General features: G+C 45.7%; 1 protein-coding gene across 7 annotated transcripts in view; it reads right to left on the reverse strand.

Annotated features, from left to right (window-relative positions):
• The window catches only part of UBR4 (ubiquitin protein ligase E3 component n-recognin 4), a 115,126-nt gene that overhangs the window by 43,575 nt on the left and 43,943 nt on the right, over nucleotides 1-27,608 (reverse strand). For 2 of the 7 annotated variants that reach the window (XM_039509301.1, XM_039509295.1), the window contains exons 47-71: nucleotides 26,749-26,912; nucleotides 25,883-26,099; nucleotides 25,262-25,478; nucleotides 23,680-23,712; nucleotides 22,196-22,259; nucleotides 21,573-21,707; nucleotides 20,728-20,902; nucleotides 19,599-19,739; nucleotides 19,050-19,171; nucleotides 17,096-17,207; nucleotides 14,733-14,863; nucleotides 14,414-14,591; nucleotides 13,320-13,424; nucleotides 11,962-12,108; nucleotides 11,301-11,475; nucleotides 10,341-10,437; nucleotides 9,737-9,844; nucleotides 9,161-9,277; nucleotides 7,808-8,017; nucleotides 6,829-6,978; nucleotides 5,621-5,848; nucleotides 5,412-5,490; nucleotides 4,161-4,397; nucleotides 2,223-2,391; nucleotides 485-629 (exon numbers count right to left, since the gene is read on the reverse strand). In XM_039509301.1, coding sequence (XP_039365235.1) covers nucleotides 485-629; nucleotides 2,223-2,391; nucleotides 4,161-4,397; nucleotides 5,412-5,490; nucleotides 5,621-5,848; nucleotides 6,829-6,978; nucleotides 7,808-8,017; nucleotides 9,161-9,277; nucleotides 9,737-9,844; nucleotides 10,341-10,437; nucleotides 11,301-11,475; nucleotides 11,962-12,108; nucleotides 13,320-13,424; nucleotides 14,414-14,591; nucleotides 14,733-14,863; nucleotides 17,096-17,207; nucleotides 19,050-19,171; nucleotides 19,599-19,739; nucleotides 20,728-20,902; nucleotides 21,573-21,707; nucleotides 22,196-22,259; nucleotides 23,680-23,712; nucleotides 25,262-25,478; nucleotides 25,883-26,099; nucleotides 26,749-26,912 — 3,656 coding nt within the window. The remainder of the gene's footprint in view (nucleotides 1-484; nucleotides 630-2,222; nucleotides 2,392-4,160; nucleotides 4,398-5,411; nucleotides 5,491-5,620; nucleotides 5,849-6,828; nucleotides 6,979-7,807; nucleotides 8,018-9,160; nucleotides 9,278-9,736; nucleotides 9,845-10,340; nucleotides 10,438-11,300; nucleotides 11,476-11,961; nucleotides 12,109-13,319; nucleotides 13,425-14,413; nucleotides 14,592-14,732; nucleotides 14,864-17,095; nucleotides 17,208-19,049; nucleotides 19,172-19,598; nucleotides 19,740-20,727; nucleotides 20,903-21,572; nucleotides 21,708-22,195; nucleotides 22,260-23,679; nucleotides 23,713-25,261; nucleotides 25,479-25,882; nucleotides 26,100-26,748; nucleotides 26,913-27,608) is intronic. The other 5 variants (XM_039509296.1, XM_039509297.1, XM_039509298.1 and 2 more) reach the window with 5 other exon arrangements.

Consider the following 27,608-nt stretch of genomic DNA (forward strand, 5'->3'; position numbering starts at 1 on the left):
AAATGCACAATTATCAGAGCAGCCCATGACACCACAGGCCCCTGAGAAACCATACCACTTGCCTTTCTTTTAGGTCAACACTAATGACTATAATGTACTTCTTAGGGTTGAAGCAGATTGATATCTGTAAATTAGAGCTGGTTGGGAAATGATTTTCTTCTGTGAAAAATAAACAAAAAAACCTTTTGTTTTCCTCTTGTCAAAAAAATTTCTTCAGTTTTTCAGATTTCACTGAGAAAAATTTTTCAGGTTATATTTATTTATTTTAAAGAAAATCCATTTTAGGGAAAATTAAAATGAAGTTTTGATGAAAAGTTCAACACAGAAGTTTGCCATCAAAAAATGTTTCAACGGCAAATATGATCAGCTCTACCATTAAAGTTACTCTTAACCCTTGGAAAGGGCCACACATTTAGAAAGAAAGAGAAAAAAAAAGAAGTGGGGGAGAGGCCCTCACTTCAGCTGTTGCAGAGTGACATCATACCTTTTTCTCAGTCTGTTGTGTTTTCAGAGAGAAGTATCCCAGGAGATCCACAAACTGGGCAGCTTTCCGTCCATAGGCTGGGAGTTCTGGCCATATTGACCACATGAGATCTAACAGCAGCTCTTGCTGAGACTTGTTAGAGTTCCTGATGGACAAATTACAAATCAAATCAGTTTCTGGAGATTAGTTTAGATGTGCTTTTCGTACCCAGCTCTCACAGGAGTTACCCAGGCGAGAAATATATGTAGGCTGCTGCAAAGTACACACAACCAAATCACCTATGTTGTTTAATCACTCCTCTTCTCGCCACTGAACTAAGTCGAGCCTCCTGCTGAATGGTCCTGTGACAACTAACCATAGAGGAAGCTTAAGGAGTTCAGCCCACAGAACTTTGCCCTATGCATAAATAAGAACATAAGAGTGGCCATACTGGGTCAGACCAAGGGTCCATCTAGCCCAGTTTCCTGTTTTCCGACAGTGGCCAGTGCCAGGTGCTCCAGAGAGAATGAACAGGAAATCATCAAGTGATACATCCCATCGCTCATTCCCAGCTTCTGGAAAACAGAGGCTAGGGCAGAGGTGGGCAAACTATGGCCTGCGGGCAACATCCAGCCTGCGGGACCATCCTGCCTGGCCTTTAAGCTCCCGGCTGGGGAGGCTAGCCAGCCCCCAGCCCCTCCCCTGCTGTCCCCCCCTCCCCTGCAGCCATGCAGGCAGTGCAACTTGCACCTGTGCACCTCCTAGGCTTTCCAATAAGCCAGTCCTGCCGCTCTGAGCGGCATGGTAAGGGGGCAGGGAGCGGCGGGGTTGGATAAGGGGCAGGAGGTCCCGGGGGGGCAGTCAGGGGACAGGGAGCAGCTAGATGGGGTGGAGGTGCTGAAGGGGCAGTCAGGGGGTAGGAAGTGGGAGGGGGCGGGCGCCAGGCTGTTTGGGGAGGCACAGCCTTCCCTACCCAGCCCTGCATACAATCTTGCAACCTCGATGTAGCCCTCGGGCCAAAAAGTTTGTCCACTCCTGAGCTAGGGACAGCATTCCTGCCCATCCTGGCTAATAGCCATTGATGGAACTATCCTCCATGAATTTATCTAGTTCTTTTTTGAACCCCGTTATGGTCTTGGCCTTCACAACATCCTCTGGCAAGGAGCTCCACAGGTTGACTGTGCACTGTGTGAAGAAATACTTCCTTTTATTTGTTTTAAACCTGCTGCCTATTAATTTCATGATTTCAATGATATGTGCATCACTTGATAACAATGATAGTCTGCACTTCTCTAGAAGAAAGAAAGTGATTCTCTCATGATTTCCAAGTTGTACAGAATGGAACAGACAGCCCAGACTCCACACAGTAGAAACTGAACGTTCCCTTTGGGTTATGATCAAAATCCATGGCAGCGAATGAGCCACAAGTGCAGTTAACTGCAAAAATGGTGGAAACAGATCCTCAAGATGATGCTGTCAGCCTGAAGGCCTCAAAACACCTGCAGAATGGGCAACTGAGCTCCAAGACTTCAGACAAATAAGAACTTTGTCGTCTGTCCATCTTAGTCCATAAACTCCTTTGGATAGTCTATTTTGTGACTTGCACAGTGTTGAACACAGACTCAAGAGCACAACTCAAGTGCTAGAAAGCAGTGACTGACAAGTTTGTGCACTGTAATTCACCACAGAATTTTATCTGCTACAAAGGATCCATCTATGAGAAAAACTGTGGCTTTGAATAGGCCCTTTAAACACACACCTGTAGATGTGGAGTGCCAGGCAGTGTGCCTGCCACCGCACAGAGGAGGAGTTGGACTCCAGCAAGAAGCAGCGCAGGAACTGAATAAGGGTTTCCTTATCAGCAAATTTATTCAGCTGGTTCACCAGAGCCGTGCAGAGCTGGTCTTCTTGGCTGCCAGCGCTCTCACCTGGAGAATAGCAAATGGCACAAGTCAAAAGAGCAGAGGAAACCAGATGGATCAAATGCATCACAAGTGTGGCAGATGTATCTGTTTCATGGATGGCATGGCAAAGGAGAGGGAGAGAGAGAGAGAGAGACACACACACACACATCTTCGGCTGACAACTGTGTGAACTGTAAGTGTTCGTTGACAGAAAACAAGTTTTTGGGTTGAGACTACAGTAGAACCTAAGAGTTACAAACACCATAGTTACAAACTGAACAGTCAGTCAACCACACACCTCATTTGGAACTGGAAGTACACAATCAGGGAGCAGCAGACACAAAAAAACAAATACAGTACGGTATCAGAGGGGTAGCCGTGTTAGTCTGGATCTGTAAAAGCAGCAGAGAGTCCTGTGGCACCTTATAGACTAACAGACATATTGGAGCATGAGCTTTTGTGGGTGAATACATCTGATGAAGTGGGTATTCACCCACGAAAGCTCATGCTCCAATATGTCTGTTAGTCTATAAGGTGCCACAGGACACACTGCTGCAAATACAGTACAGCGTTGTGTTAAACATAAACTACAAAAAAAATCAATATATAAAGGGAAAGCAACGTTCTTCTTTTGCAGAGTAAAGTTTCACAGCTGTATTAAGTTAATGGTCAGTTGTAAACTTTGGAAAGAACAACCACAATGTTTTGTTCAGAGTTATGAACATTTCAAAGTTACAAACAATCTCCATTTCCCCAGGTGTTCGTAACTGAGGTTCTACTGTAGTTCTGAGTGTGCCCCCCATTCTTTATTCCAGAAAATGGAAGCTAGCATCTGTGACTAATGAAAGCAGTGAACGTCTGAAAGGTTTGCCAGGGAGTTTTAGAAATGTACTTCACTCCCAGGAAGATCCATACTAGCAGCTCACCCTGCTGCCAGAATGGATCTCCTAAGGGCTTTCCCTACCACAAGGGAGCCCGTGCAGTGGGAGGCTTCCTAGGTAATGACGTGATGCAGAGCACTGGAGTGTTACACAGCGGAGAGCTGGAGGACTTGGAGCTGCAGGTTCAATACTCACAGGAACTTACTTTAAATGTATTTTCCCATGCACACAAGCCAGGAGGTGAGGGATAGGCACTAAGAGGGCCCCCAAATCATTCGTAGACCGTGAGTGGGGAAAAGTTTGAGCAAAGACACGTAGGAGCTGCTGCTTAGGGGCTGAGTGTGCAGCCCCGGCAGCTGCTTCAACTCTCACCAGTGCCACTTAGGGAGTTTGCATGGCAAGAACTGTGATATATTATGATCCCCATTAGAATTACAGACCCAGACAATTTATTAAGCATTTGTGAAAGGTCTGAGAGCTCCTCAGCACTTCAAAATTTATTTCAGCACCAATTTTAAGGAAGCTTGGCTCCATTCCTGACCCATTCCAATAAACATGAAACAACAAAATTGGCCATGTGTCCGTAAGTGTTTCTTCTGCTCTGCACACTTGGGGCTCTTGCCAAGAGCCGTGCATGTCTCAGAGCCGGGGAGAAGTGCATTTCTATTACCAGGAGCCCTGCAGAACAGGATTGTGGTACAAACAGGCTAACGGCTTGCAGCACAGCTTGGGGGAGGCATAGCTCAGTGGTTTGAGCGTTGGCCAGTTAAACCCAGGGTTGTGAGTTCAATCCTTGAGGGATTTAAGGATTTGGGGCAAAAATCTGTCTGGGGATTGGTCCTGCTTTGAGCAGGGGGTTGGACTAGATACCTCCCGAGGTCCCTTCCAACCCTGACATTCTATGATTCACACCTTCTCGCTCTTTTTCCTTTTCTTCCTTCTTGCTCTTTTTGGTGGAGGACTTGCTCTGCGTTGCTGGCTGCCCAGTGCCTGCTGGAGCTGACGTAGAAGAGGTGCTGGATGATCCAGAGGATGAAGCCACAGACAGCACTTTACTGCCGCACAAAGCACAGGACAGAAGCTGCAGAAGAACTGGTGACACTCCCTCGTCTACCAGAAAACTGACTTGTAGGAGAAAATACAGAACAGCTGTGGAGTAAGGAGAGGAAAAAGTTTAAGTCTGAATAAAGTAAGTTAAAATCACCCCAGAAGTAGAGCCCTGCAAATCTGTGGATGTCCGCTTCATATCAGTGGGACCATTTTTGCAGATAACAGTCAGCCCTTGCATCTATGCTAAGAGCCAGGCGAGCAGCTGTGAGGAATGTGGCGCGGACCCTCCACCTGCCCTGGGTGAGGGTCTGGGGGGCAGGGACACTGGGTGGGGAGCCTAAGGAAAAGGGACATGGGGGGGACGGACGCCCCCTGCTTGGGCTCCCTCACGGGGCAGGTGGAAGGTCCAGTGCAGCTCCCCACCCAGTTCTTACCGTGTCTGGGCTGCGGCTTCAAGAGCCGCCGCCCACTCCCGCTTCTCTGGCCAGAGGCGGGTCAGGAAGAGCTGTGCTGGCAGCTGTGGGGAGCCTGGGTGACTCCCGCCTGCCCTGTGTGTGTGGGTCTGTGGGGCAGGGACAGTGGGCGGAGGATCTGGGGGGCAGGGACATGGGCCGGAGGCTGCTTGGGCTCCCTGCCTAGGGCAGGTGGAGGGACTCATGCTCCCCACAGCCGGCCGCAGGGGTGGCTCTCAGAGCTGCAGCCCAGCCATAGTAAGAGCCGGGTGGGCAGCTGTGGGGAGCCGCGGCAGACCCTCCACCTGCCCTGGGCGGGGAGCCCGAGCAGCTCCACAGGTCGGTCTGTCTTTGACTCACACACACACAAAATGGCAATGCCATGTCTCTCGCTCCCCAGTCCAGTGCTCTTCCACTAGAGCGCACTTCATTTCTTTTTACTTTCTCTAGCCACAAAACAGAAGCTACCAGTAAACACTGATAATTAGTGTTAGAAACAAATCCTGGGCAACTCCAAGCTCTTCTTTATCCCTTCCAGTTCCCCTGTGCTGAATGTCAAAACAGACACTCTTTCAGCAAAGAGCGAAGAAACCCTGGATCAACTCTAAGCTTACTACGAACTGCCACCATTCTCTAAAATACTGTCACGGAAAAAACTCACAATCATCTTTAATGCAGAATTTCTGCCAGTTCACTGTTCGCTGCGTGGCGATCTCTGCACAAGCCTTCAAGTGTTCCATCTGAAATGCAGAGTAGCGTGGGATTTAGCAGCAAGTCAACTCTTCTGCCGGTGTCCCCATTTTGAAATTCAGCATGCCTCTCTCACTATATGCACACACGTTTTATCCACTGAAACATAATTCTCCTTACCAGGCTGATCAGTGTATCATACTGTAGGGCAGAGCCTGAACTTGCGGTGACCACACTTGCCCGCAGATAAATCCCTTGTTCTTCCAGGAGTTTTTTGATACCGCGAACATGAGAATCCAAAGTGTGCAGGTCTCGGAGCTGCCGGTACTTCTCCTTTGATCCACAGATGAAGAGAAGGAGTTTGCGGACTTGGCGGCGTACAAACGGAGTCTGCTGGATCATCAGGTACTAGACAAAGCATTCAACATGAATGCTGTGAAATCAATAGTTGACCTATTTCATCACAGCAATCACAAGATCTCAAGGTGGGTCAAGCTAACATGAGTATTATTTCCACAGGTAAAGAGGAAATGGAAATGCATTTAGCAGCTTCTCAGTTCGGGGGCGGAATAGCTCAGTGGTTTGAGTATTGGCCTGCTAAACCCAGGGTTGTGAGTTCAATCCTTGAGGGGGCCGTTTAGGGATCTGGGGCAAAAATGTGTCTGGGGATTGGTCCTGCTTTGAGCAGGGGGTTGGACTAGATGACCTTCCAACCCTGATATTCTATGATTCTAAGGTACTTGGACCATCAACACAACAAGTCTCAGGCAGAAGAGAAGTTGCACAGCAGTGCTATGTAGTACTGGAGCTAGTGGTTATGAAGTGATATCCTGCAGGGTCATTCCATGGCATAGTTATCCAAGCAACCTATGAACTCTGGTTAAAGGCCTGAACAAGTCTTACTGAATTAACAGCTGCACTACAGGTTACAACAAATGTAAGAGGATGTGTGGCTGCTTGAGGAAATAGGTATGTGTGTACATGTGTGGGGGGAACCCACAAATCTAAGCTGCCCGTTGAAATAAATGCAGACCCCAAACCCATAATTTGTTCTAAAGAACATCAGTGAAGTACTAGCAACACATTTTCACACTAGACCACTATCTAGCAGAAGGCTCTTGATTCTAGAGCAGCAAACAGTGCTGAATTATGGATAGCAATTGCAACGCTATCTGTGGAGCATGCGCTCCCATAGATGCTTGTTCGGTATAGACATACACAGTATTGAGGAGCTAGCCCTCTTAAGTGGGGGAGCGGGGGAAGGATCTCAGATCAGTCACACCAAAAGTTAGGGCTCTCCCAGGAAGAAGACCATTATTTACTTCCTTTTCTTACCACCCATAAATCCTACATCCCATTTCCAGGAGCACCATACATTCTTCACCTACCTCAGACAGGAAGTAGAACCAGGAATGATCAAAGATGGGTGGTGGGATCCGCGAGTTTGTGTCAGCAATTTTCTTGATTTGATAAGGTAAGCGCAGCACCATCTCTGTCAGAAGCTGAGTATAGGCCTCAAAAACATCTGCTGCATGACCCTGAAGTGGAAAAATTCAGTTGGTTAGCTAAGGATATGGAGCGTGAGCACAGAACACTCCCATCTTCCAAGCATGGTAAGTTGGGGGGGGGGGGAGAGAATTGCTTTTCCCCCCTTATAATCAGAATGATCCTTATTGCTATTCCATTTATTCTCAGTTGCACCTTTACAACTAAAATAAAACCCCTTGATTGGCAGATGAACACAAAACCAGCACACCCCTATGGTGAGGGTAATAAAATGCAGTGGTTATGGTGCAACAGGTCTCCCTGCCCTTAAGAATTTTAATGTTCTGTCCTTCAAACTAGAAAGCATTCGATCATTTAATTAGGCTTCCACTGTATTGCACCTATGTATAAATCAAAGCCTTGACGCCAGTGGAAGTTTACAATAAAGACACCATGGTGGTTAAACAAGCCTAGGATTTAGTTTGTAAATCATGACTGTAATTGGGCAAACAACTGCAAGGCATCCTTGCCATGGTAAACAGCAGTGGTTTGTGGATCTTTGCCTGCCAAGCAAAAGAAATCACCCCACAGAGTAGCATCCCTTCAGAAAGATTCATGTTTAAACGACAGACAATGACAGCAGCTCCAAAGAATTGCATGGCGCCAGAACGCAACAAACACGGCTCCAGTGTCAGAGAGCATCAAGCAGTCCCAGATGTCAGTAAGGACTCTAGAACTCAGGAGGACAAATTTTGAATCGATGGAGAGAGACAACAGCAGGCCAGATGCTAGCTACACCTACAGCAGTTTGGCAAGGAAGAGCTTCGTGTCTGCGGCTGGATGTTGATACAGGTTATGAGGGTGGCATGGTGCGGAACTCACCTTCACGTATTGCCGGAGAAAGAAGGGGCCCATGTCAGGTGGAGAAGAGGTAGTGTGGGGTTTCAGCAGCTGGCTGGTGGCTACGGGCTCCTCATCGTTCTGCTGGCTTTTCCAGTATTCCAGCAGCGACTTCAGAACATGCAGACAGTAATCAACTGCGCCAGAGCTCAGCAAAGCCGCAGCAGTGGCACTGGAAATGAGGGAAGAGGACTGACAGGGGAATAAAAAGGTTACTCCACTCCTAAGAAGCAGCTGTTTCAGTAAAGCAGACAAAGTCATTAGCACCAAACAGCCATTTGCAGACACTGGGGGTAAGAGAACAGATTTTGCTGAAACTTTACGGGCAGATTTCATGTTTGGGGTTTGAGTTTCTTAAAAAAAAAAAAAAAAATCATCAACTGAAATATTTACAGAGACTCTTTTGAACAAGCGCTTAGTAAAGAAAAACAAACACAATCTCCTCCTAAGTCTAATCTCCCCTCGACACATGTGCCAGAGGCCACTGAGCTGTGGATTAGAAGACTAGTTGTTTTTTTTTATTGGGATTTCTATTTGTTTATCTGGGATTTGGCCAGCTGGGGGTGAGCGCCGCTGAAGAAAGAGTCGCTGCTGCAGATGCCGCTCAGAGGCTCTGCCCCACCCAGGTATTACTCCACCTGCATTCTACAAGACGATGAGCTTTGATTTCTGTGGGAAGCTCAAGTCAATAACAAAGGCTAGAGAAAAAGCTACTGTAAATAAAACTATTAAAGCAGCCCTGTAAATCCAAACAAACCCCACAGCTCATAAGCTCATTAAAATTTGATGCAGTTCAGACTAAATTTTTAACCTCTATGCTTTTTTATTAATCTCCTTCCCACCACACATACTGTTTTTATGCCTTATTACTGTACCTTTTAGCAACAAATATCTAAGGAATCCTCTTAGCGACTTTTACGTTGACACAGCAGCATATTGCTTTCCAATAATCACATTATAAATCCCCTGTAACTCCTTCAGTGCCAAGGTGGTTTAACTCTGCTAGGCCATTTTAAGAAATACCTTTCTCTGCTGCCTTTACTCCAAATCAACAATGGAATCTAACTCAGCTACTGCCACTGGAACAAACTTATCTAGTCTCACTGTCCTGCTGGCTTCCCCTCTAATCCCAGCTGGGGTCTTTTTCCATGACAGCCAAGTTGCGACAACATTGTACACGCCCCACAAGGATGCACCAACGCACATCCAGTCATCCTTAGTTCCAGAATATCCATTCCAGAGAATCCCCCACAGCCACTCTTCGCCTGGTGAAGGACGGGAACTCCTGAAGGTATAGCCCCCTTGCAAAGAAACTTTAAAGGTGCCAGATTGTACCTCACAAATGGAAGATTTGGATCCTGACTTGGTCCTGGACATGAACACACTAAGCAGTCTCATTACCACCAAATGAACTTCATTCAGGGCAGAACGTTCATTCTTCTTAGACACATCCTGCAGAGAGAGAGCGGTCACTTTACACAGCTGCACAGCTACATTCCAACTCTAAGATCCTGGGAACCTGTTTATAAATGACACCTTGGCAACAATGGATGTTAGTGTAAATCCCCCTGGTGCTGAAGGCAGCACAGACCCCAAAGTATACACTTATACTGAATAAAACTTGGATGCTCCTGATCACTGCCAAAGCCAGGTCTAAGAGTCTGAATAAAAAGATAACAATTTATAACTACATTTCATATCGACTTACTGATACCAGCCTTACCAGCAGAGAGTTATACTCCAATACCATTTTCCTCCTCACAAAGTAAAGCAAGTAAAACAAATGTCTGAACATTTTAAAACAAACCCATTGCTCCCTGGACAACTCCTCTGCCTCAAATGCCCCTTAATGGGAAGGGACCCAACCCATAAGCTCTAGCAAGCTGCAAGTGTTTGCTCACACCACCCTACCTTTTTATCCATGCCCAATTCTGCGATGAGTTGGGACAGAAGGTTATCTAGAGCACCCTTGTCCTTCTCATCTTCACCATCTAGGTCTGTTGTGAGCATCAGAATAACCTGGAAACACAGAAATTGGAGAGGCAGTGAAGTCAGGCTCCACTATCACTGCGAGAGAGATGGACTATTTCCATAAAACACCCCACAGAGGAATCCCAGATTCCAATATTCTCTCTTCCATGAATCATGCTTAGACCATCACATCTGATTATTAACATTTGGTATGGTCAGCAAAGACCATAATCGGTCTAAGTGACTAAGGATGCTCGAAAGGGTTTTAGCCATATTGATAAGAGAAAAGGAATGCTGAAGGGGAGCAGCAATCTGTAGAATATAAATCTAGCAGAAACTCATGGGGACAAAACACTGCCTATCAGACTCAACGGTATAAAGAATGGTCTAACAAGATCTAACGAGAAAGGCCTTGTAATATGATTTGGTGGGGGTGGGGGGGTGAGGAAGATGGAAAACGTACGCAGAATTTTGTTGGAAAAATTGTTAGATATTTGCTAACCACGAAACAACAGGGTCTCTTGATCTTTCCTCAGTAAGCTACCTGCATGTAAGGAATGGCACGGACTCCTCCAACATTACGCAGCTGGGGTAAGGTCTGCAACAGCCTCTCCAAAAGCATCAAACGGACCATGTGCAGTCTAGAAAATAAGATATCAAGAATCACACATGAAGCAATTAAGTTTCAGACATCTTGTAATAAAAGTGAAAGCCAAAAGCGTTACAAATGGGACACCCTGATGTGTCAGCAAAAATTCACTTCCTGACAAGTTTGAGCTGACCAAATTAGAAAGGCCAAATCACAGATGCCAGAGAGGCCTTTTACAGGCAAGTCATGTCAAAGGTAAAATCAACTGTGGCATCAGAGAAATAATTAAATTAGTACTCTGCTTTAGAGTGCTTTTCCCAGCACAATTACCTGCAGAATGAAACTGACCAGAGACATACGTCACAAGTCCATTCCAATCTGCAGAGGGCATCCCTGGGAAAGTGGTTGATCATCTGTTGCCAGGCCAAAGAAAAAGGGGAAAATCAATGAGAAACTGCAGTGAGATTGTTGCAGACTGAGGGGTTTTTTTTAAGTATAGAGCATGCTTGACAGACACCATCCTGGGCAGCCTACATTATGTTTCCCCACTGAATGTCAGATGTTACCAAAATTTAAGTTTTAGTGAGTGGCTCACTAGATGTATGTGTCTAACATTCAGCTTGTTCAACCCTGCAAGTATAACTCCCCAGATGAACTCTCATGGGACACACAGGTGACAAGGCAGAATGACAGATGCGTGGATGCAAACAACGGCTTGCTCTATGCACAATTGTTGGAGACCAGTGAGATGGACGTTTGGTCTCTGATCTCTACCACAGCTGTTCATTATTCTCTATGGATTTATAGTATCTCCTAGGCCCATTTCCCCACCCCCCCCCATGAAAATGTAACATCAGTGGCACATGAGTGGGTCCCCTCTGATCTATTTCTCCATGGGAAAATAAAGCTTCATACCTATTGCTGGTGTGGACATCTCCTTCAGCTTCTCCTTCGCCTTCTCCTTCTGAACCATCCCCTTCCTGCTGCCCTGTGGTGGTACTGATGGCACCGGTGCTTGAGCTGACACTGCCTGGCCCAGCTGGATGGCCCTCAGCTGTAGTGTCACCATACGCGCTGCTGCGGCCAGACACTGAAGAAGGAAAGGTGACATGAGCACAACTGAGCACCATCTCCACTATGCCTCAGAGCAAACTGCAAAGCTGAATGACCATTTGGGATAATCATTCTTTGGATTCCGGAAGGGGGAAAAGGTGTCTGTGGCTATCTTCCAAGGCCAAAAAAAGAGCTTTATTTCTGTACAAATTATTTTAACACCACATAGCAACCATGTGTGTGAATGGTCAATTTTTATTATATAGGTTTCACCCAAAGCAAGAGCTTAAATGAAATGGAGTCAATACAGGAAACTTATTAAATGAATCCTGCATATGTAGTTTGTAAAGCACACTGAGATGAACATTAAGATACTCCACATACCCTTACCATGCACTAAAGAATTGCTCCTTTTTGTCAAACAATATTCTTGTCTCTCATATATACTGTTATAAAATAACTACAGTGCAATCATCTAAATAGTGCCCAAAACATGTAGGCACTGGCCAAATAAGTCACTGACTGTTATTACCACTGTGCTCGCCAGCCACTGAATCCACTGCACTGCCACCACTCTCAGAGCCCACACTGCCGCCATGGTCAGCTGGTGAAGTCCGAAGAGTAGAGCCATCTGTTGCCGCTGTGCTGCCTTCATCATCAGATGCTGGAGCTAAGAGAGTAACGAGAGCTGTTACAAGTAAAAACACCGTCTTTATACAACTCTAAAAGAGCATGCTCTAGAGAAAAGCCAAGAGTGACTCCAGGTTTGTGTGTCTATTTTCAGTAACCAATCAAGAGGATATGGAAATGTCCCTCACTACTTCTTGAGTCGGCTGGACAGCTCTGACTAGACAGGTGTCATGAGAAGTCTGGGGGTCTAACTACAGAAAAGAAAACGTTCCCACCAATTCAAGGAATTATCAACCACTGGGAAGAGTTACATCTGGTTGCTTATTAAATGAAAATTACTTCAGCAGCTCTAGTATATGAAGGAAGAATCTCTTGCTATAATTACGCTCAGATTAAAACCTTTCAGAACAGGGGCGGAACATAACACTATCAAACGCATCTGAAACCAACTATAATAGTATTGCTCTCGATACTTGAGCTTAGAAGCAAATTCTGCTCTGCTTCTTAGGTTAGAAACTGTGGGCCAAATTTTCTCCAGGGACCACAGACTAGCTTCCATCACTGTACAATCATCCCTCTGCTTGGGCACTGCTTTAAATCCAATATCCGCATGCACAAGTGAGGATTATTTGCACCCTTAATGAATGGTATCAACTATCATCTGTTAGAACAAGTGGTAGTGCTCAAAAAAGGGTGTGCATGAGCTTTTGTTCACAAACAATGGAGAATAGGTTCTTGAAAGGGTTGCCTTGTGGTTGGAGACAGATCAAAAAGAGTTAAAGAAATATGCTGTGTTGACGATCCTTAAACCTTCCTAATTAAAAAAAAAAAAAAATCTGGAAAGCCTAATAATTTGAGCTGCTGCTGTGCCATTATACCTTTTAAGTGTAAGTATCCAAACTGAGCAGAGGTGCTCTTCCAGAAGTGAAAAATTCACAAGAGCTCTAAAGCAGAATGCTAATGGAATCTAACTGATCTCTTGGGTTTCACCGACAATCTACATTTTAGCTGTGCAACCTGGGAAGCAGGCTGCTGGAAAAGTTTCCTCCTGAAGCACCCACAGGGACAGCACTCGAAGAAGAACTCCAGATTTCTGGGGCTGATTGTTCATTTTTAAAGCAAAGAACCCAATGATAGTAATTTTGCCAAGCAGTCACCAAGTGACCTGCAGGAGATACTGCAGTGCAGACAGTATTGCTATAGGGTTCAAGATGCCCTCAGAGAGTTTAATATCTTGTTGTGAACAGTTACCTGATGCTGTGGTGTCAGAGAGAGTTCCAGCATCAAGAGATGAAGAACTGGGGGCTTGGCCAGACAGTCCCAGGCTCTGTAGTCCAAGTGCACTGCTGCTGCTCCCTGTGAGAGGTGAACACACAACACTGACTGTCAATAAATCCCTGAACTGTCTACACAGTCCCTTAGTCCACACAAGTTAGGGTGTAAATTATGAGTACCAGTGTGACACGCACTAACTGCGCTGTGTGGACCCTGCTGGTGTGCACGGAAAGTTCCCAAGTGCAGGTTAGTGTAATACTGTTTTGAAATAGCATTAGAGGCACACGCCCTAGGGAATAGAGTCCACATGGGCCAGTTAGTGCATGCCATGCTGGTGCTCATTAGAATTTACAGGCCAGCTGGTGCAGACTACGGCATCGTGTAGACAATTTTTCAGTCTGACTAAGCCTTCCGCTTTGAATACCTTCAAGGTAACACACAATGGACAAACTTTAAGCTGGTTTACATTTATCCTCACATGTCTTGATTCCATCTTGCTGGCTTTGCTCTGCACAAGCCCCTCAGCCAACTGTTCCCCAGTCATCTACGTATTTTTTCTCATGCCAGCTCTTATCCTTGATGCAGTCTGCCTATCTCCTATGCCAATTGGCCACCCACTACTCATTCAAATCCCTCCTTCGAGAGCCCTTCCTCCACAAAGGCTCTTTGTGATAACTTGGCAATGATAGAAATGTATGTGAACAAAAGCTAAAAAAACCACATAACCAACATCTGCCCCACCCCTTAAGAGTAGTATTGCCTCTCGTGACTTAATAGGTCTCATCTGCTCCAGTCCCAATCCACTGCACCCAATGGTCATTTGGGAGTGGAAGGATGATCACGTTTTTAAGGCACTGGTCTGGGAGTCAGGAGATCTTGGTTCAATTCCAACTTTGCCTCAAATTCTTATGCAGCCTCAGATAAGTCAGGTAGGCTGACATTTTCCAAAAGGGTCCTAGGGAATTAAGTGCCTACTTAAATAGGGAATTCAAGGCAAGATTGGTTTCTAAATCCCCAAGGCCCTTTGAAACCGGGATTCCAATCTGTCTCAGATAACATGCACGTCTTACCTTGCTGGTCTTGTTGCAGGCTCAGGGCAATGGCTAGCTCCACCATTGTTTCATCATCTGCATCTGGAGGAATGTCCAGCATGGGTGGGAATCCCTCTGCTCCAGCCAGGAGAGCCTCCAGAGGAGAAGGGTTGCCATTATTCACATTTTCAGAAGTCTCCAGCACCATTGACTCAGACTAAGGAGAAGGAACACAGACAGAGCTTCTACCAGAGCACCCCCATCCAGTGGAGTGCTTGGGGTTGAACAACCGCAATTAAACTAAACCCAAGTACTTTTTAAAATAAAAAGACTCCAAACAAAAAAACTCTGAGCTCACCACCATCTCAAAGTCCCCGTGATCCACCTCGCTTTGCTCCTGGCTCTCTTGTCGAATATGCTCGCCATTTGCTATCCCAGAGCTCTGCATTTTGTCTTCCGCATCATCGTCGTCGTCATCGTCCTTATCTCCTGGGCCACAAAAATACCATTCACAAACACACCCTTTCCTCATCGCTTTCTCTCCACACTAATGTGTGGAGCAGTGAGCAGTGCTGACCAACACACTGATGGGACTCCATAGGGACTTTCGTACAGTCATCCTCGGTTGTGAGGGGAGGCAAAGATGAAGCCTCAAGGTAAGGGAATGCAAAGATTCGTCTTCAGGGATGCAGAGGACCCCCAGGAACAGAGGGAGAATAGGGGAAAGCTCTATAATACAAAAAAACCCCTCTCACCATGCCACTGTTCCTAGGTCACTCAATTATAAAGTGACTAACAGGCTGGCTTGGAGAAAGTCAGGAGTTAGAGACACTCAGGTTTTGTTTCACCCTCAAAATGAAAAAGCTAAGTCATTGCAGGTGCAGGGTATCCTAAAAAGGAACAACTCAAGTTGCTCTGTGGCAACTCCCTGGCCAATCCTGGAGGAAGCCATTTCCAGCTTTCCTCAGCCAGGATGATCAGCACAATACAGAGCTTTTGGAGAGGAAGAGGAGAAAAAAAAAATTGTTTACATTGTAGGATCCTGCACTGAGCTTTTCCTGTAAACAGGTTGATCATTAACCTTCTCCTGCTTTAACTGTATAGTAACAGTCCTTAGGAATCCATCTAAGGAAACTTCAGATTTTAGAGGATGAGCTACAGCAGGGGTCGGCAACCTTTCAGAAACGGTGTGCGGAGTTTTCATTTATTCACTCTAATTTAAGGTTCCGCGTGCCAGTCATACATTTTAACTTTTTTAGAAAGTCTCTTTCTATAAGTCTATAATATAGAACTAAACTATTGTTGTATGTAAAGTAAATAAGGTTTTTAAAATGTGTAAGAAGCTTCATTTAAAATTAAGTTAAAATGCAGAGCCCCCTGGACTGGTGGTCAGGACCTGGGCAGTGTGAGTGCCACTGAAAATCAGCTCGCGTGCCGCCTTCGGCACCCGTGCCATAGGCTGCCTACCTCTGAGCTACACAAAGCTGAGGGAAGAAGAGAGAACTTTTAGAATCCCTCTTGTGCCACCCCTCCCCCCCGCCTACATTTTGGGAAAATATTATTCTTGCATATGGCAGAGGAAACCCACATGGATGGGCCAGGAGACTGGTAATGGGGGAGGGGAGAAAAGAGTCTTACACCAAGTTCAAACCCATCCAGGTTGGCAGTGACTAATTGTTAAGATCACTGTTTCTTGGCCTACATCGGCCGGATACCCTGAGCCTCAGTACCACCCCCGCGGGGTTGTAGCTGCGAGCGCTGGCTCGCCAGCATGTCCCTGCAGCCCCTAGGCAGAGGTGCAATCAGGGAAGCTCCGCATGCTGCCCCCGCCCCCAGTGCCAGCTCCGCAGCTCCCATTGGCCGTGAACCATGGTGAATGAGAGCGGCAGGTGCAGGCAGAGCCACCTGGCCCCTCAGGGAGCAGAGCAGCATGGAGCCAGGGCAGGCAGGGAGCTGTGTGTGGGCCCCCAACTGATTTTTGATGTGCGTCAATGGCCCCGATAGAAAAACGGTTCCCCACCCATAGCTGCATGAAATAAATTGGCTGTCTGGGTGGTCACTGTTCTAGTCTCAGCAGACATACCAAGAACTGGATGGGTAGATAATGCACACTCTTTACATAGATGTGGCTACTCCAAAACAGGGCAGAGGTACAATGGTGGGAAGGAAACCTCCACTGTCCTCCATTTAGCCATAGATCAGATACTTCTGTCTCTACTATGGCATCTTCCACCAGCCATTAAGTTCTAAAAATATTTCTCTCTTGGATGGAGACCTGATTGGCTAATTTGAGCCTGGAGCAAAAGTTTACGGCCAACTTCTAAACCAATGAAAGTACAGACAGAAATGTTGACACAGTCTGCACTATCACAGTCTAGACTGGATAAACAGTGTGGAACTATATATTAAGGGTGGGCATTACACACAGCATTACCCAAGATGCCAATTTGAGAAATCAGGTTTATGTAGGGTGACCAGATGTCCTGATTTTATAGGGACAGTCCCGATTTTTGAGTCTTTTTCTTATATAGGCTCCTATTACCCCTCACCCCGTCCAGATTTTTCACATTTGCTGTCTGGTCATCCTAGGTTTGTGGGTTGTTTTTAAAGGACTGGGTTTTCCCCTTGCTAAGGGTGAGCTCATATCACATGATCTTAGATGAACTATTGTGCATAAGGTGGCTCAGATTAGTCAAAAGCACAGAGGAAGGTTATGCGTACCCATGGGGGTGTTGCTGCGAGGAGAAGATGGCAGCGTCACATGTCTCCGCTTGTTCCTCGGCCTCAGCACTCGAATTAAAGCTTGTTTACAGGAAAAGCTCACTGCAGGATCCTGCAATGTAAACCGATTGGTCATTAACCTTCTCATGCTTTACCTGTACACAGGGCCGGCTCCAGACCCCAGCGTGCCAAGCGCGCGCTTGGAGCGGCATTTTGCTGGGAGGGTGGCAAGCAGCTCCGGTGGACCTTCCGCAGTCATGCCTGCGGGAGGTCCACCGGAGCCACGGGACGAGCGGCTCCGACGGACCTGCCGCAGGCATGACTGCGGAGGGGGGTCCGCTGGTCCCGCAGCTCCGGTGGACCTCCCGCAGGCATGCCTGCGGATGCTCCACCAGAGCCGCGGGACCAGCGGTCCCTCCGCAGGCACGTCTGCAAGAGATCCCCCGGAGCCGCAGGACCGGCTACCGCCAGCGCGCCCCCCGCGGCGTGCCCCCGTGCTTGGGGTGGCCAAATTCCTAGAGCCGCCCCTGCCTGTACATTAACAGTCCTTATGAATCCACCTAAGAAATACCCAGCTGACTCTCTATTAGTCATCATGCAAACATATAGCACAGCTATTGTCTTCCCCATTATAACACTTTTCACTGTTCCCCAAGGCAACTATGATCACCTATCCCACGCTACCACATGACAAGCATACAGTATATACTTTCTCCCTCTCTACCACCTCTATTCCTTACCATGAACTTCTACCCCTTTATAATACCAATCTCTGGCACAACTGATGCCAATAGTACAAGTGATCTAGTCCCACTACTCCTTATTGTAAATGCATAGGATGTTTTCACAACATGTCTGCCTCCTGCTCGTAAGCACATTTCCTCAGCAGTCAGTTTTGTGGTTTGAGCATTGGGTCAAACATTCTTTCTGCCCATGCACATATTACGTTGTACTTTTTTCTATCAACTTTGAGCTTACAATCTCTATATTTCATCACTGGGAATGTGAGGAGTGACTAACTTTACACTGGCAGCTGAACCGGTATCAAATCTCTAGCAGGTGTCTTTCAGCCCTCTCCTGCCCCAACACCCTCTCCCATATTATGCAAAGGACAATACTGTTGGATATCAGATGGCTGCTTTTAGAAAACTGGGAATTCACAGGTTGACCAAGGACATATTATAAAAAGGGCCCTGAGTAATTCATGATTCCAGCATTAGAGTTTTATCCCAAATCAGATACCCACATCTAAAAGTTTCATTTATTAATAAAAAAAGCATCTCTAGCCCTTAAGGTTGCGAAGATAACCTTAAAAACATCAAAGGAGTATAAAAGCAACTCAGTGCTGTCTGAATTTGCAGAGAGTCTGAAACAATAGCTCCTCTGAGCATCTATGAGCTGCCCCACTCCTTTCAAAGGTGTTGGTTATGACATATAACGGGTACTGATTAAAATGTCAACACTCCTCTATTTCACTGCTGATCATAGCCAAAACAGTTAGTGTGCTTAAACCACCTCTCACACCTTTCCAGGAGCCAAAAGCCCCAGCTGCCAAAGACTTCAGCTTCTTTCCTGCCCGTTTCCATAAAGTCAGTTGTGTTTTCAATAAAATTAAGTCAATGGCAAAATAAAAACAAATTGAATGTAATATAAAAATAAATAAAACCAGGGATACTGCATTGATTGCATTATGCATAGTTACATTTAGCTCAACAAGAACCTCCATTTTATAATGTATCTGAGATTGCCAAAGGATATCCAGAGGTGCAGAATCTAGGGGCCTGACTGTAGAAGTGAACTGCAGAAGTTGCTACAGAGTACACGGGGCTTTGATCATACAGCCTCCACCACGCAAACTACTAGCCTTCTCGTACCACCCTGCCTGTGTTAGACTGTCCTCACACTATCAATGGTACAGGAGAAACCAGCACACAACGAGAGCAAGATTACGTACAGGACAGAGTAACATTTGCATGTAGATCTTGGATGCTGTGTTGATACAATCCAGTTCACATGTGCAGTATCCATGGATAATGTCCACCAGAGCGTTGACTGTGGCTTCAACATGCGTCAGACCTAAGTAGGAACAAGAGTGTAGGATTGTGAATTACTATTTAGACTAAGCTCTTCAGGAAGGGCCTACCTGTCTGTAAACAGACTAGCACACTGTTGGCATTATAAAAAATAAAACATGACGACCAAAAGAAGTTTATACAGACAAGTTCCCTAAAAGTATAAAAACATAATTACTTGGAAAACATTCCACCACCACGACAAACTTCCATCCTTGTGGTGAGGTATATAAGCCATCACTTCTTATGCTTTTGTATTTGTACAAGATATAAAAGAATTAGATCAGCATTTATTCATATCATTTAACAGGGAAATATGCAAGCAAATACTAAAACTTTTTTTCCCTCTTTACTAGCTTCATTTCAGATGGGCTGCTTCAAAAATACACAAGCTCCACTTTGGCAAATGACAAGGTTCAGCTTTAATATACCTGGTAAGCAGGCAGGAGCCAGGAAGGCATTTTTGGGTTTTGATGCATGTAGCTTCCAGAAATGGTTGACTAGCTGGGTGATAAAACTACACCCATCTCCTTCAGTGTGTTTCTGGGCTTCCTGTCCTTCTTCACCTCCCTCTGTGAAGGGAGAAAAGTAACCATCAGAACCACGCAGACTCACAAAGCAGGATTTTGGTCACAGAAAGTCAGGAAAATTGTAACACTCATACCACTGTTTTATGCAATGGGGGAAAAGGTGAAAAATTAATTTAAATCTGGAACTCACGTCATGAGTTTAAAGCGGTGCCTATCTTTTTCGATACTGACGTATAATGCTCTAAATAGCCTGAGACCCAATTATCTGAGAAATTGCATCTTCCCTGCCTCCCCACCTATCTGTCAGGGGATACAAGGTCTTCTGGACATCTCTCACTGTCAGAGTTCAGCCTTAAGCTTACTAGTGGCAGGGGAGGGGAAGAGAGTTTGTTAGCAAGCAAGGCACCACTGAGTTAAGTTGATACTGACTACTGCTGAAAGGCAGCCAATGCCTTGATCAGGAGAGCTACCAAATGTCTAATGAATGTTATTCTCATAGACCTGTGCCTACCATTTCTACTTGATTTTTTTAAAAAATTGTTAAGGGGACCCCATTTAAAGCCCCAACTCTCCCATCTTCAACAATCCCAGTAGCTGCTAGGGTCTGGGGAGGAGCGGGAGATGATCAGACTTTTGTCTCCCCCAGGCCAGTAACAGTGGGCTTTTGTCAGTGTCGACTGACCTCTTTAAACCCTTTGTGCTGGATCTAGTCTGGGACACTTGCCACCAGCACCACTCTATGGCATGTTTCTGAATTAGATACCCACGCAACGACTACCCAACTTCTATATAGAACAGATGGCGGCAGACCCCAAAAGTCTGGGAGAGAGAATACACAACACATGAGCCTTTCCATCTCAGTGAGCTGAAGTCTCTTTGGTCACTCATGAACCACGGAGGATAAAATGCCTATGGGAACTACCAGCCCTTGTATAAAGCAGCTGTACAAGCAAAACTACATAAAATATACACAACTATCCAAAGGGAAAGTTCAAGAAAGACAAAAATAGAAATTCAATGGTTTATCCACCTGTTTCCATCTGTGGCAACTTTGACTCCGTGAAATGAACCAGGTTGTTTGGCCTCATAATAGCGATGGATCGAGCAGTGATCACCAACCTCTGAAACACTTCAGGGTCCAGGTCCTTCCCTTCTTTGCTGGAGGAGCTCAAATATTGGATGGCTTTACTCAGCAAGGCCTGATCCTGCAAAGCAAGGATTATTAAAGACAAACAAGGGAACAGCAGCAGCAAAGGTCTGAAGAGCCAGTGTGGGAGGGAGTAGATGGGACAATTTAGCCTTCACTAAAAAGCTAACTCCCTGGTAACTCTTCACCACCAATCACTGTCACATGTGTCAGCAGCAGCAGAAGTCACTCAGCAACAAACACATTCCACTTGGAGAATGGATTTTCATTTCTCTATATAACTTAACAGGGTATCGATTCACAGCAGTTTACTGGGCTAGACAATGCAGTAGTCTACATTTTTATGGCATGACTAGATTTTTCAGGTCTAACCATGATTTACCTGATATTGTTCTACAGTATTTGATTCAAACCTGGTTGCCCTGCAGACATCAGACCTATAGGACATAAGTTGCAGACTAACTTCAGCATGTCCCAAGATACCCATGTGTTTCCCCACAGATTAACTGTTACTCTTTATTTAAAATATGGATTCACACCCAAATCTTCAAAGTGTCATGAATACAAAAGTCTCTGATGGAAAGAAAGGCCAGGCAGGCAGCAGATGCTGAAGGCAGCCAGCCAGCAGGCACATGTTACCTGGAAGAGATGCCCTTTGGGCGCACCTCGTATGTCAGCCATGCCACTGGGTGATTACAGCAGGCTTGGAAAACCCTCCAACAGCTTACCTTGTGGTTATGGTATGCCGAGCGGCTGGTGTGAAGGCTAGCCAGGAGACTCTTAGTTTGCTGCTGGACGCTGGAGGGAGCTGGCATTGAGAGTAGCATGGTAGCCAGTTCCTGAGCTGCAGCCTTGCTCTTTTCCTGTTCCCAGGGACAGACAAAAAGCCTTCAGTAAACTGACCACTGAAAGTGCTATGGGCATGCAAGTCTGACTTCTCAATCACTCCTGCTTCATCCTTCTTGCATTACCTCCCCCTCCCAGGAATGCAGGTTTCCTCCTTGATTCAATATTGCTTTGACATGAGGCTACCTTTATTATTTAGACAGCGTTTTAAGTTTATACATCAGAAAGTTCCTCTTCGGTTTGCTGGGCTCCCATCCTGCTGTATTCACAAACCAGGTCACTGTGCAGCACGAAAATCCCCACCAGCAATAAACGCAAATGCCAATTGTCATTCAAAACTAGTTTCAAATGCTTTTCACTAACTCAAGTTTCAGATCTCTGCTCTGAGCAAAACGGATGCGGCTCTCTCCTGGTATCAGGCCCCTAGGGCTGCAGGAGCTGCTGCTGATCTCACTCCTCCTCCCCTGTCTTTGAAAGCTCAAGATGTATTCAGAAAGTTACTTGCCTTCTCGTTGACTGGTCCTACAGCAAAGCAGCTTTCCAGTGCTTCTAAAGAACTCACTACTAGCCTGAAGGGAGAAAGGAAAGCAGGCTTGAGTACAGCAACCCTTCTCTCTCCTTAGCACTTTGCTTTATGCAGGCTACAGTCACGAGTAGCTCAGAAACAGCTAACGAATGCCAAGTACAAAATCAAAGCATGATAAAACCTGCCACAGGCACCATGCATATCATTTCATTGTGTTACAGACCAGAGTTAAACCTGGCTCACGCTCACAGACAAACTTAGGACTGCTTTAATAATCCACAGCTGAAAGACAGGGGCTTTTCTCTACCAAAGAGGATAAAACATTTCCTTATGCTGCCTGCGGCAGGGATAACTTGGATTGTCTTGACAGTACCAATTCACCATGGCCCACAGACGTATATGACTGCAGATCAAGGGTTGGTATGACACATGAGAAAAGTCAGTTATGCTTTTTCTAAGGGAGCAAGATTCTACGGAAGCTCCCCGACTTACGCACGCGTTCTGTTCCGGAACGCCTAGCGTAAGTCGAATTTTGCATAAGTCGGGAACGTATCTCCAATTATGCAAAAAGAAAAGAAAAAAAAGCTTACGGAACTTTTCCTGTAAGTCCGGATTTCCTTAAGTCGGGTTTGTGTAACCCGGGGAGCATCTGTACTCGCTTGCTATTTTCACAGAGGGTACTCTTTCCAATTCAGAGTTTCATCCCAAATGTTCCAGCAGTACAATTAACTGAACTAGGTATGCACCTAGGTATGTCCAAAACATGAGTTACAAAAGAGACCCAAATCCAAGAGCCTTCAGTCAATCACTTTTGACCCTAGGCAAGGCATGTTAGTAAAATGCTTGCCCACAGGGAAAGTCTGATTCAGGACTTGCAGACTTGTGCAAATTCTCCCTTGTTGCACTCCTCTCTGCCTCGCAATGAAACTGCCCGAAATGGTCAACGGACGCATCGAAAGGAGCACCGCCACACAGCAGGAGAGCGCAACAGAGAACAGAGTAACAGAGGCCAAGCTACACAGATCAGGAGGGGAAAGGGAAGAGGAGAGACAGCATAAAGAACAAGGAGAGAGAGCAGAACATAAGACTAAAAACCGGGTAGAAGAAATAATATAAGGACTGGGCAAGTTGTCTGGTCACTTGTCTGACAGTTAAACAGCTGAACAGTTTATTTCTCCTCATACACCCACAAAACCAGTGGGGAAATAGAAGGGGGAAAAAGAGAGGCACAAGGAGGGACAAAGTGAGCTGAGGAGTGTCAACAAGCAACAGTTATGCTGTATGCAGCCGAAATTCTCAATTCACCAGGCCTTTACATTTTGCTAAATCTTCTGCCATGCAATGACCAGATTGTAAAGAAGCAAATGTCACTTAAAAAAAATAAAACAGTCAACAAAAGCCACATCATGTGTTCTGTCTCTGACACACACTCATTCGTGCTGAGAAAAGGATGGCATACTAACCGGTCCAGGATGGTTAGGGACTCAGTTTCAGAACTTTTGGGGAGCAAAGAAAAAGAAAAAAAAAAATGTGTGAAGCTCACAGAAAACTACCTAGAACACATTCTAAGCAAAAGGCAAATTAAATGGGGAGTTGGGAAGCTGGGAGAGCGATATATACAGTAATTCCAAGCAGGACTCCTCCTATTTGGGCAGCACACCACTTCCCTAACAGCAAAACAAATTAAAGGAGATCGAGGCCATCTAGCACAGAGAAGCCAAGCACATTGGTTAAAAGCACTACTGAAGGCTAGGTTAAGGATCTAGAGTCTAGACACCCAACTTCTCCATCGGAAACTGCCTTTTGTCTACAACAGTGGTTCCTAACAAGGGGTCCACAACCCTTTTTTGGGGGTCACCAGACAGCTGGGAATTTTATAGTGCATAAAGTGGATGCAAGAAAAATACTTTATTTGAGCAGTCTAGCTTTAAGTTTTACGAAAACATAGTCCCACTGCTGAAGTTTCCATACAGAGGGAGACACCTGGTGGAGATAGGGCAGCAGAGGAGAGAAGAAAAAGATCTAGTCTAAAGAAAAAGTAGTACTGATAATGGGGTAGATTTTCAAAGGTGACTTTCAACGGGACGTAAGTGCCTATGGCCTTTGAAAATTTCCTCCAAAGAGCCACTTAACCCCTGTGCATCTCCAGTGAAGTCAGTCAAGTTACACCAGCAATGAATTTGGCTAGTTTTTAAGTCATACTAGTTTCTCTCTGCACTGAGTCATCTGATCTATCTTTATTTTACTTTCCCGCCTTCTGTCTCCACTAGCTCCCAGGCTACACATAGTCTCTGCTGCGTGGACTCTAAGACCCTGAGGCGGGGATAGACAATGGAGTGTAGAAGAAAAGAAAAGAAAGCAACAGAAATTCTCTGTCCTCCACCAAATACACCCCCAACTCCTGTTCATGGTATGTCCTGCACCTGGATATTGTACGAGTCCCAGGACAGGCTCTCATGCAAAAGCTAGTATTATAATATCTGGGTTGCAAGACTGAAAAGTTTGGGGATCCATGGCCTATGAGGAAGTTGCCACACAAGTAGTTGCTACGGAGAAAGAAGAGAGAACATATGTAGGGCAAGATCACACAGAAACTAAAAAGAGGAATGAAGAAACAGCTCTTCAGAAGTGAACTTAGGTTCAAATAGCCTCTAACTTTTGTGATCTTTGGTGGCTGTAAAAGGATCCCAGATTTAAATAAGAAAAGGTGGCAAGAAGGCAGAAGCCATCTGAGGCTGGTTGAGGTTGCTGCAGACAGACTCAATTGGTAATGTGAAGGAGAATGCATGGAGCTCCATCCTCAACTCCACATGGGAGATTAGAGAGGAGCAGCAGGAAACCATTTTGGAAGAGTTGCACATTGACTCTTTAGTGGCATGACATAATTGTCACGTTATATGAAAATGAGCAACACTTCATTACCAGTATAAAAGCTTCCAGCTAAGAATGCTACGCAAGTGCATCCAGGGCACCAGTATAACTAGTAACTTTTAAAAGGCAAATAAAAACTATATACATATATAATGTATAGAACTATATAGATACCTCTCCAGGACAGTCCCACTGGCAGCAGCAGGGGCAGCAGACTCCAAGTCTCCCGTACCATTTCCTTGATTCAGGTTCGGGGGACAAACGTTGCTCACTGAGGCAGCTGGGAAATCCTCTGGGGGCTCATCAGGCCAGCCAAACTGCTCTTTGGTCTTGCCATAAATTTTGACAGCATCCATCATTGTGACTCCAGCAGGATCCACAGAGGCCCCAACTGCAATGAGCAAGAGAGATTTTGCAGGTTCCCAGAAGTGAGGCTCCTTCTCTTTGATACCAAGAAGCAAGTAGAGAGAGTTTACGTTCAATTTACCCAGCACTCATCCGTTCTGAAACGTAGCTTTGTCTGATTGTCTAATGTCTTTCCCTCCATGCTACCTCAGCACAGAATCCTTGTAACTTAACTAGAGGTGCTGCATGTGCCCTCTGCAAGGGGGTGCTGAACCCTCTACGAAATAGCTACTTTACAGAAGCCCAGAATTATTAGAACCATGGCTATGTCCCTGTAAAACTAATTCCTGGCGGAACCTCTGCCCAACAACAGCTGTACTGCAACAGCCCCCAGACACCCCCAGTTTGCTTGCAGGTAGTTAAAACATGCAACCAAAACCAAAGACTTACTGAAGATGGTTAATTTTTTGTCAGCTTGCAGGGCTTCCTCCCGTGTGAAAGGAAAATCAAACCAACGAGCCCTGGTCATGTTCAACTGCATGGTGCGGCCAAAGATCTCCAGGTAGGAGGGAGCTCGCTCAATTGCTTGAGTGCCAATCTGGATCCTCATGCCTGTCATCACCATTGTGCTGTTGTTGTTAGTGACCTCAATGGTAAAGCCACCAGGCTGCGGGAGACAATCATTACTGAGGAAGGGAAAGCTGAAGATGGGTATTTCTAACCACGAGCACCCTGGAATGGGAAGGCCCATGCACCATCTCACTGCAAAGCCGGTGGCCTGCTTACACCATGACAGGAACAGAATGTTTCCTGGGAATTGTCTTCTTACACTACCTAACTTTAGTAGCAACCCCGTGGACCTGCTGGGAAGGACTGGGTGGAACAGCAGATAAATGGGGCTCAAAGGTCTACTCATTTGGGAAGAGGGATGCTCTGTTGCTGGAGAGAAGAATGGAGCCAGAGAGAAAAATAGCAGTCAAGGAAAGAAAAGGCCCAAAACAACAAAAATAGTGAAAGAGAGCAACAGTTGAGGTACAGAACTAAAGCTCCTAGTGGCAGATGACTGGCTGTAAGTTTGATGCCAAGCTGGTTCTTAGGAGGACTCAGATTGGGTGACCAACCAAAATTAGTATACAAAGATCCTCCAGTCGTGATGGGGTTGGTTAGCTCAGCAGTCTCCAGGATTGGCAGAGGGTCATTCGAATGAGAACGTACACTTTTTATAAAACAACTGCTCATGCTCTGATGAAGAGCACAGCAGCCTTATGACAAAATTACGTAAATACCTAAGACTGCTCCCAAAGCATCTGATTTACCTTGGTGTTGGCCACATACATGCCAGTGGAGTTGAGCCGGTGCTTTATCTGCTGGGCGTTATAAACCTGCAAGAGATCATTGCCTCCAAACTCCACATCTGTGAGCTGCTGGTTGTGTTCAAAGAAGTCAATGGGAAAGTTCACCTGACTGGAGGTGCGAGTCGCTGAAAGAGAGGATACCAATAGCTAAAAAAAGACACACACACACAGGTAAAGCTAGAGTGCTCCAATTGCAAACTGACTGCACATCTCTTGGGAATGCTCTAGCTTTCTAACTAATTATGCATTGCATATGCCTTGCCATGAATAAGAGGAGCTTTCCTAGGGAAAGGTCCTCTTACTCAGCTTATCTGCAGCTCAAACAAATGAGATTAGTGCTGAAAGATTAAAATCATCCCATGCTAGCCCCATAACACCCAAACCCGGTGTTTACTAGTAAGGTGATTATCAGAGCCAAATGCCTAAGTGCCTACGTGATGCTATCCTATTTTCAGTAGTGACCCTGGTACAACAGGTTCACATTAGACATTAGGGAATTTTAAAAAAAATATGAATCTAGTGCTGGCAAAAGGTTCTGAATTAGGAGTCTTGAAGACTGAAGTTCTCTTTACAGAACAGGTACAGCATGGGCAGTGGCAGCATGCACTTCCCCATATTACCCTACCAATGTACTTCAATGCTGGTCTCTAGCAAAGGGGGGTAATCCAATCTGCATGCTCATTCAGTCCTTGGTTTTTTGAGAAGCCGCCAAAGCGGCCACTGTAGCAGTGACTGTGTGATGTGGATGTGTGTCCACTAGGGACAAGACAGACTCAAACCACCACTAGGTGGTAATGAATAGTGCTCAATATCAACCCAGT

This window comes from Mauremys reevesii, linkage group 21, assembly GCF_016161935.1.
Source record: "Mauremys reevesii isolate NIE-2019 linkage group 21, ASM1616193v1, whole genome shotgun sequence".
NCBI classification, from domain to species: Eukaryota; Metazoa; Chordata; order Testudines; family Geoemydidae; genus Mauremys; species Mauremys reevesii.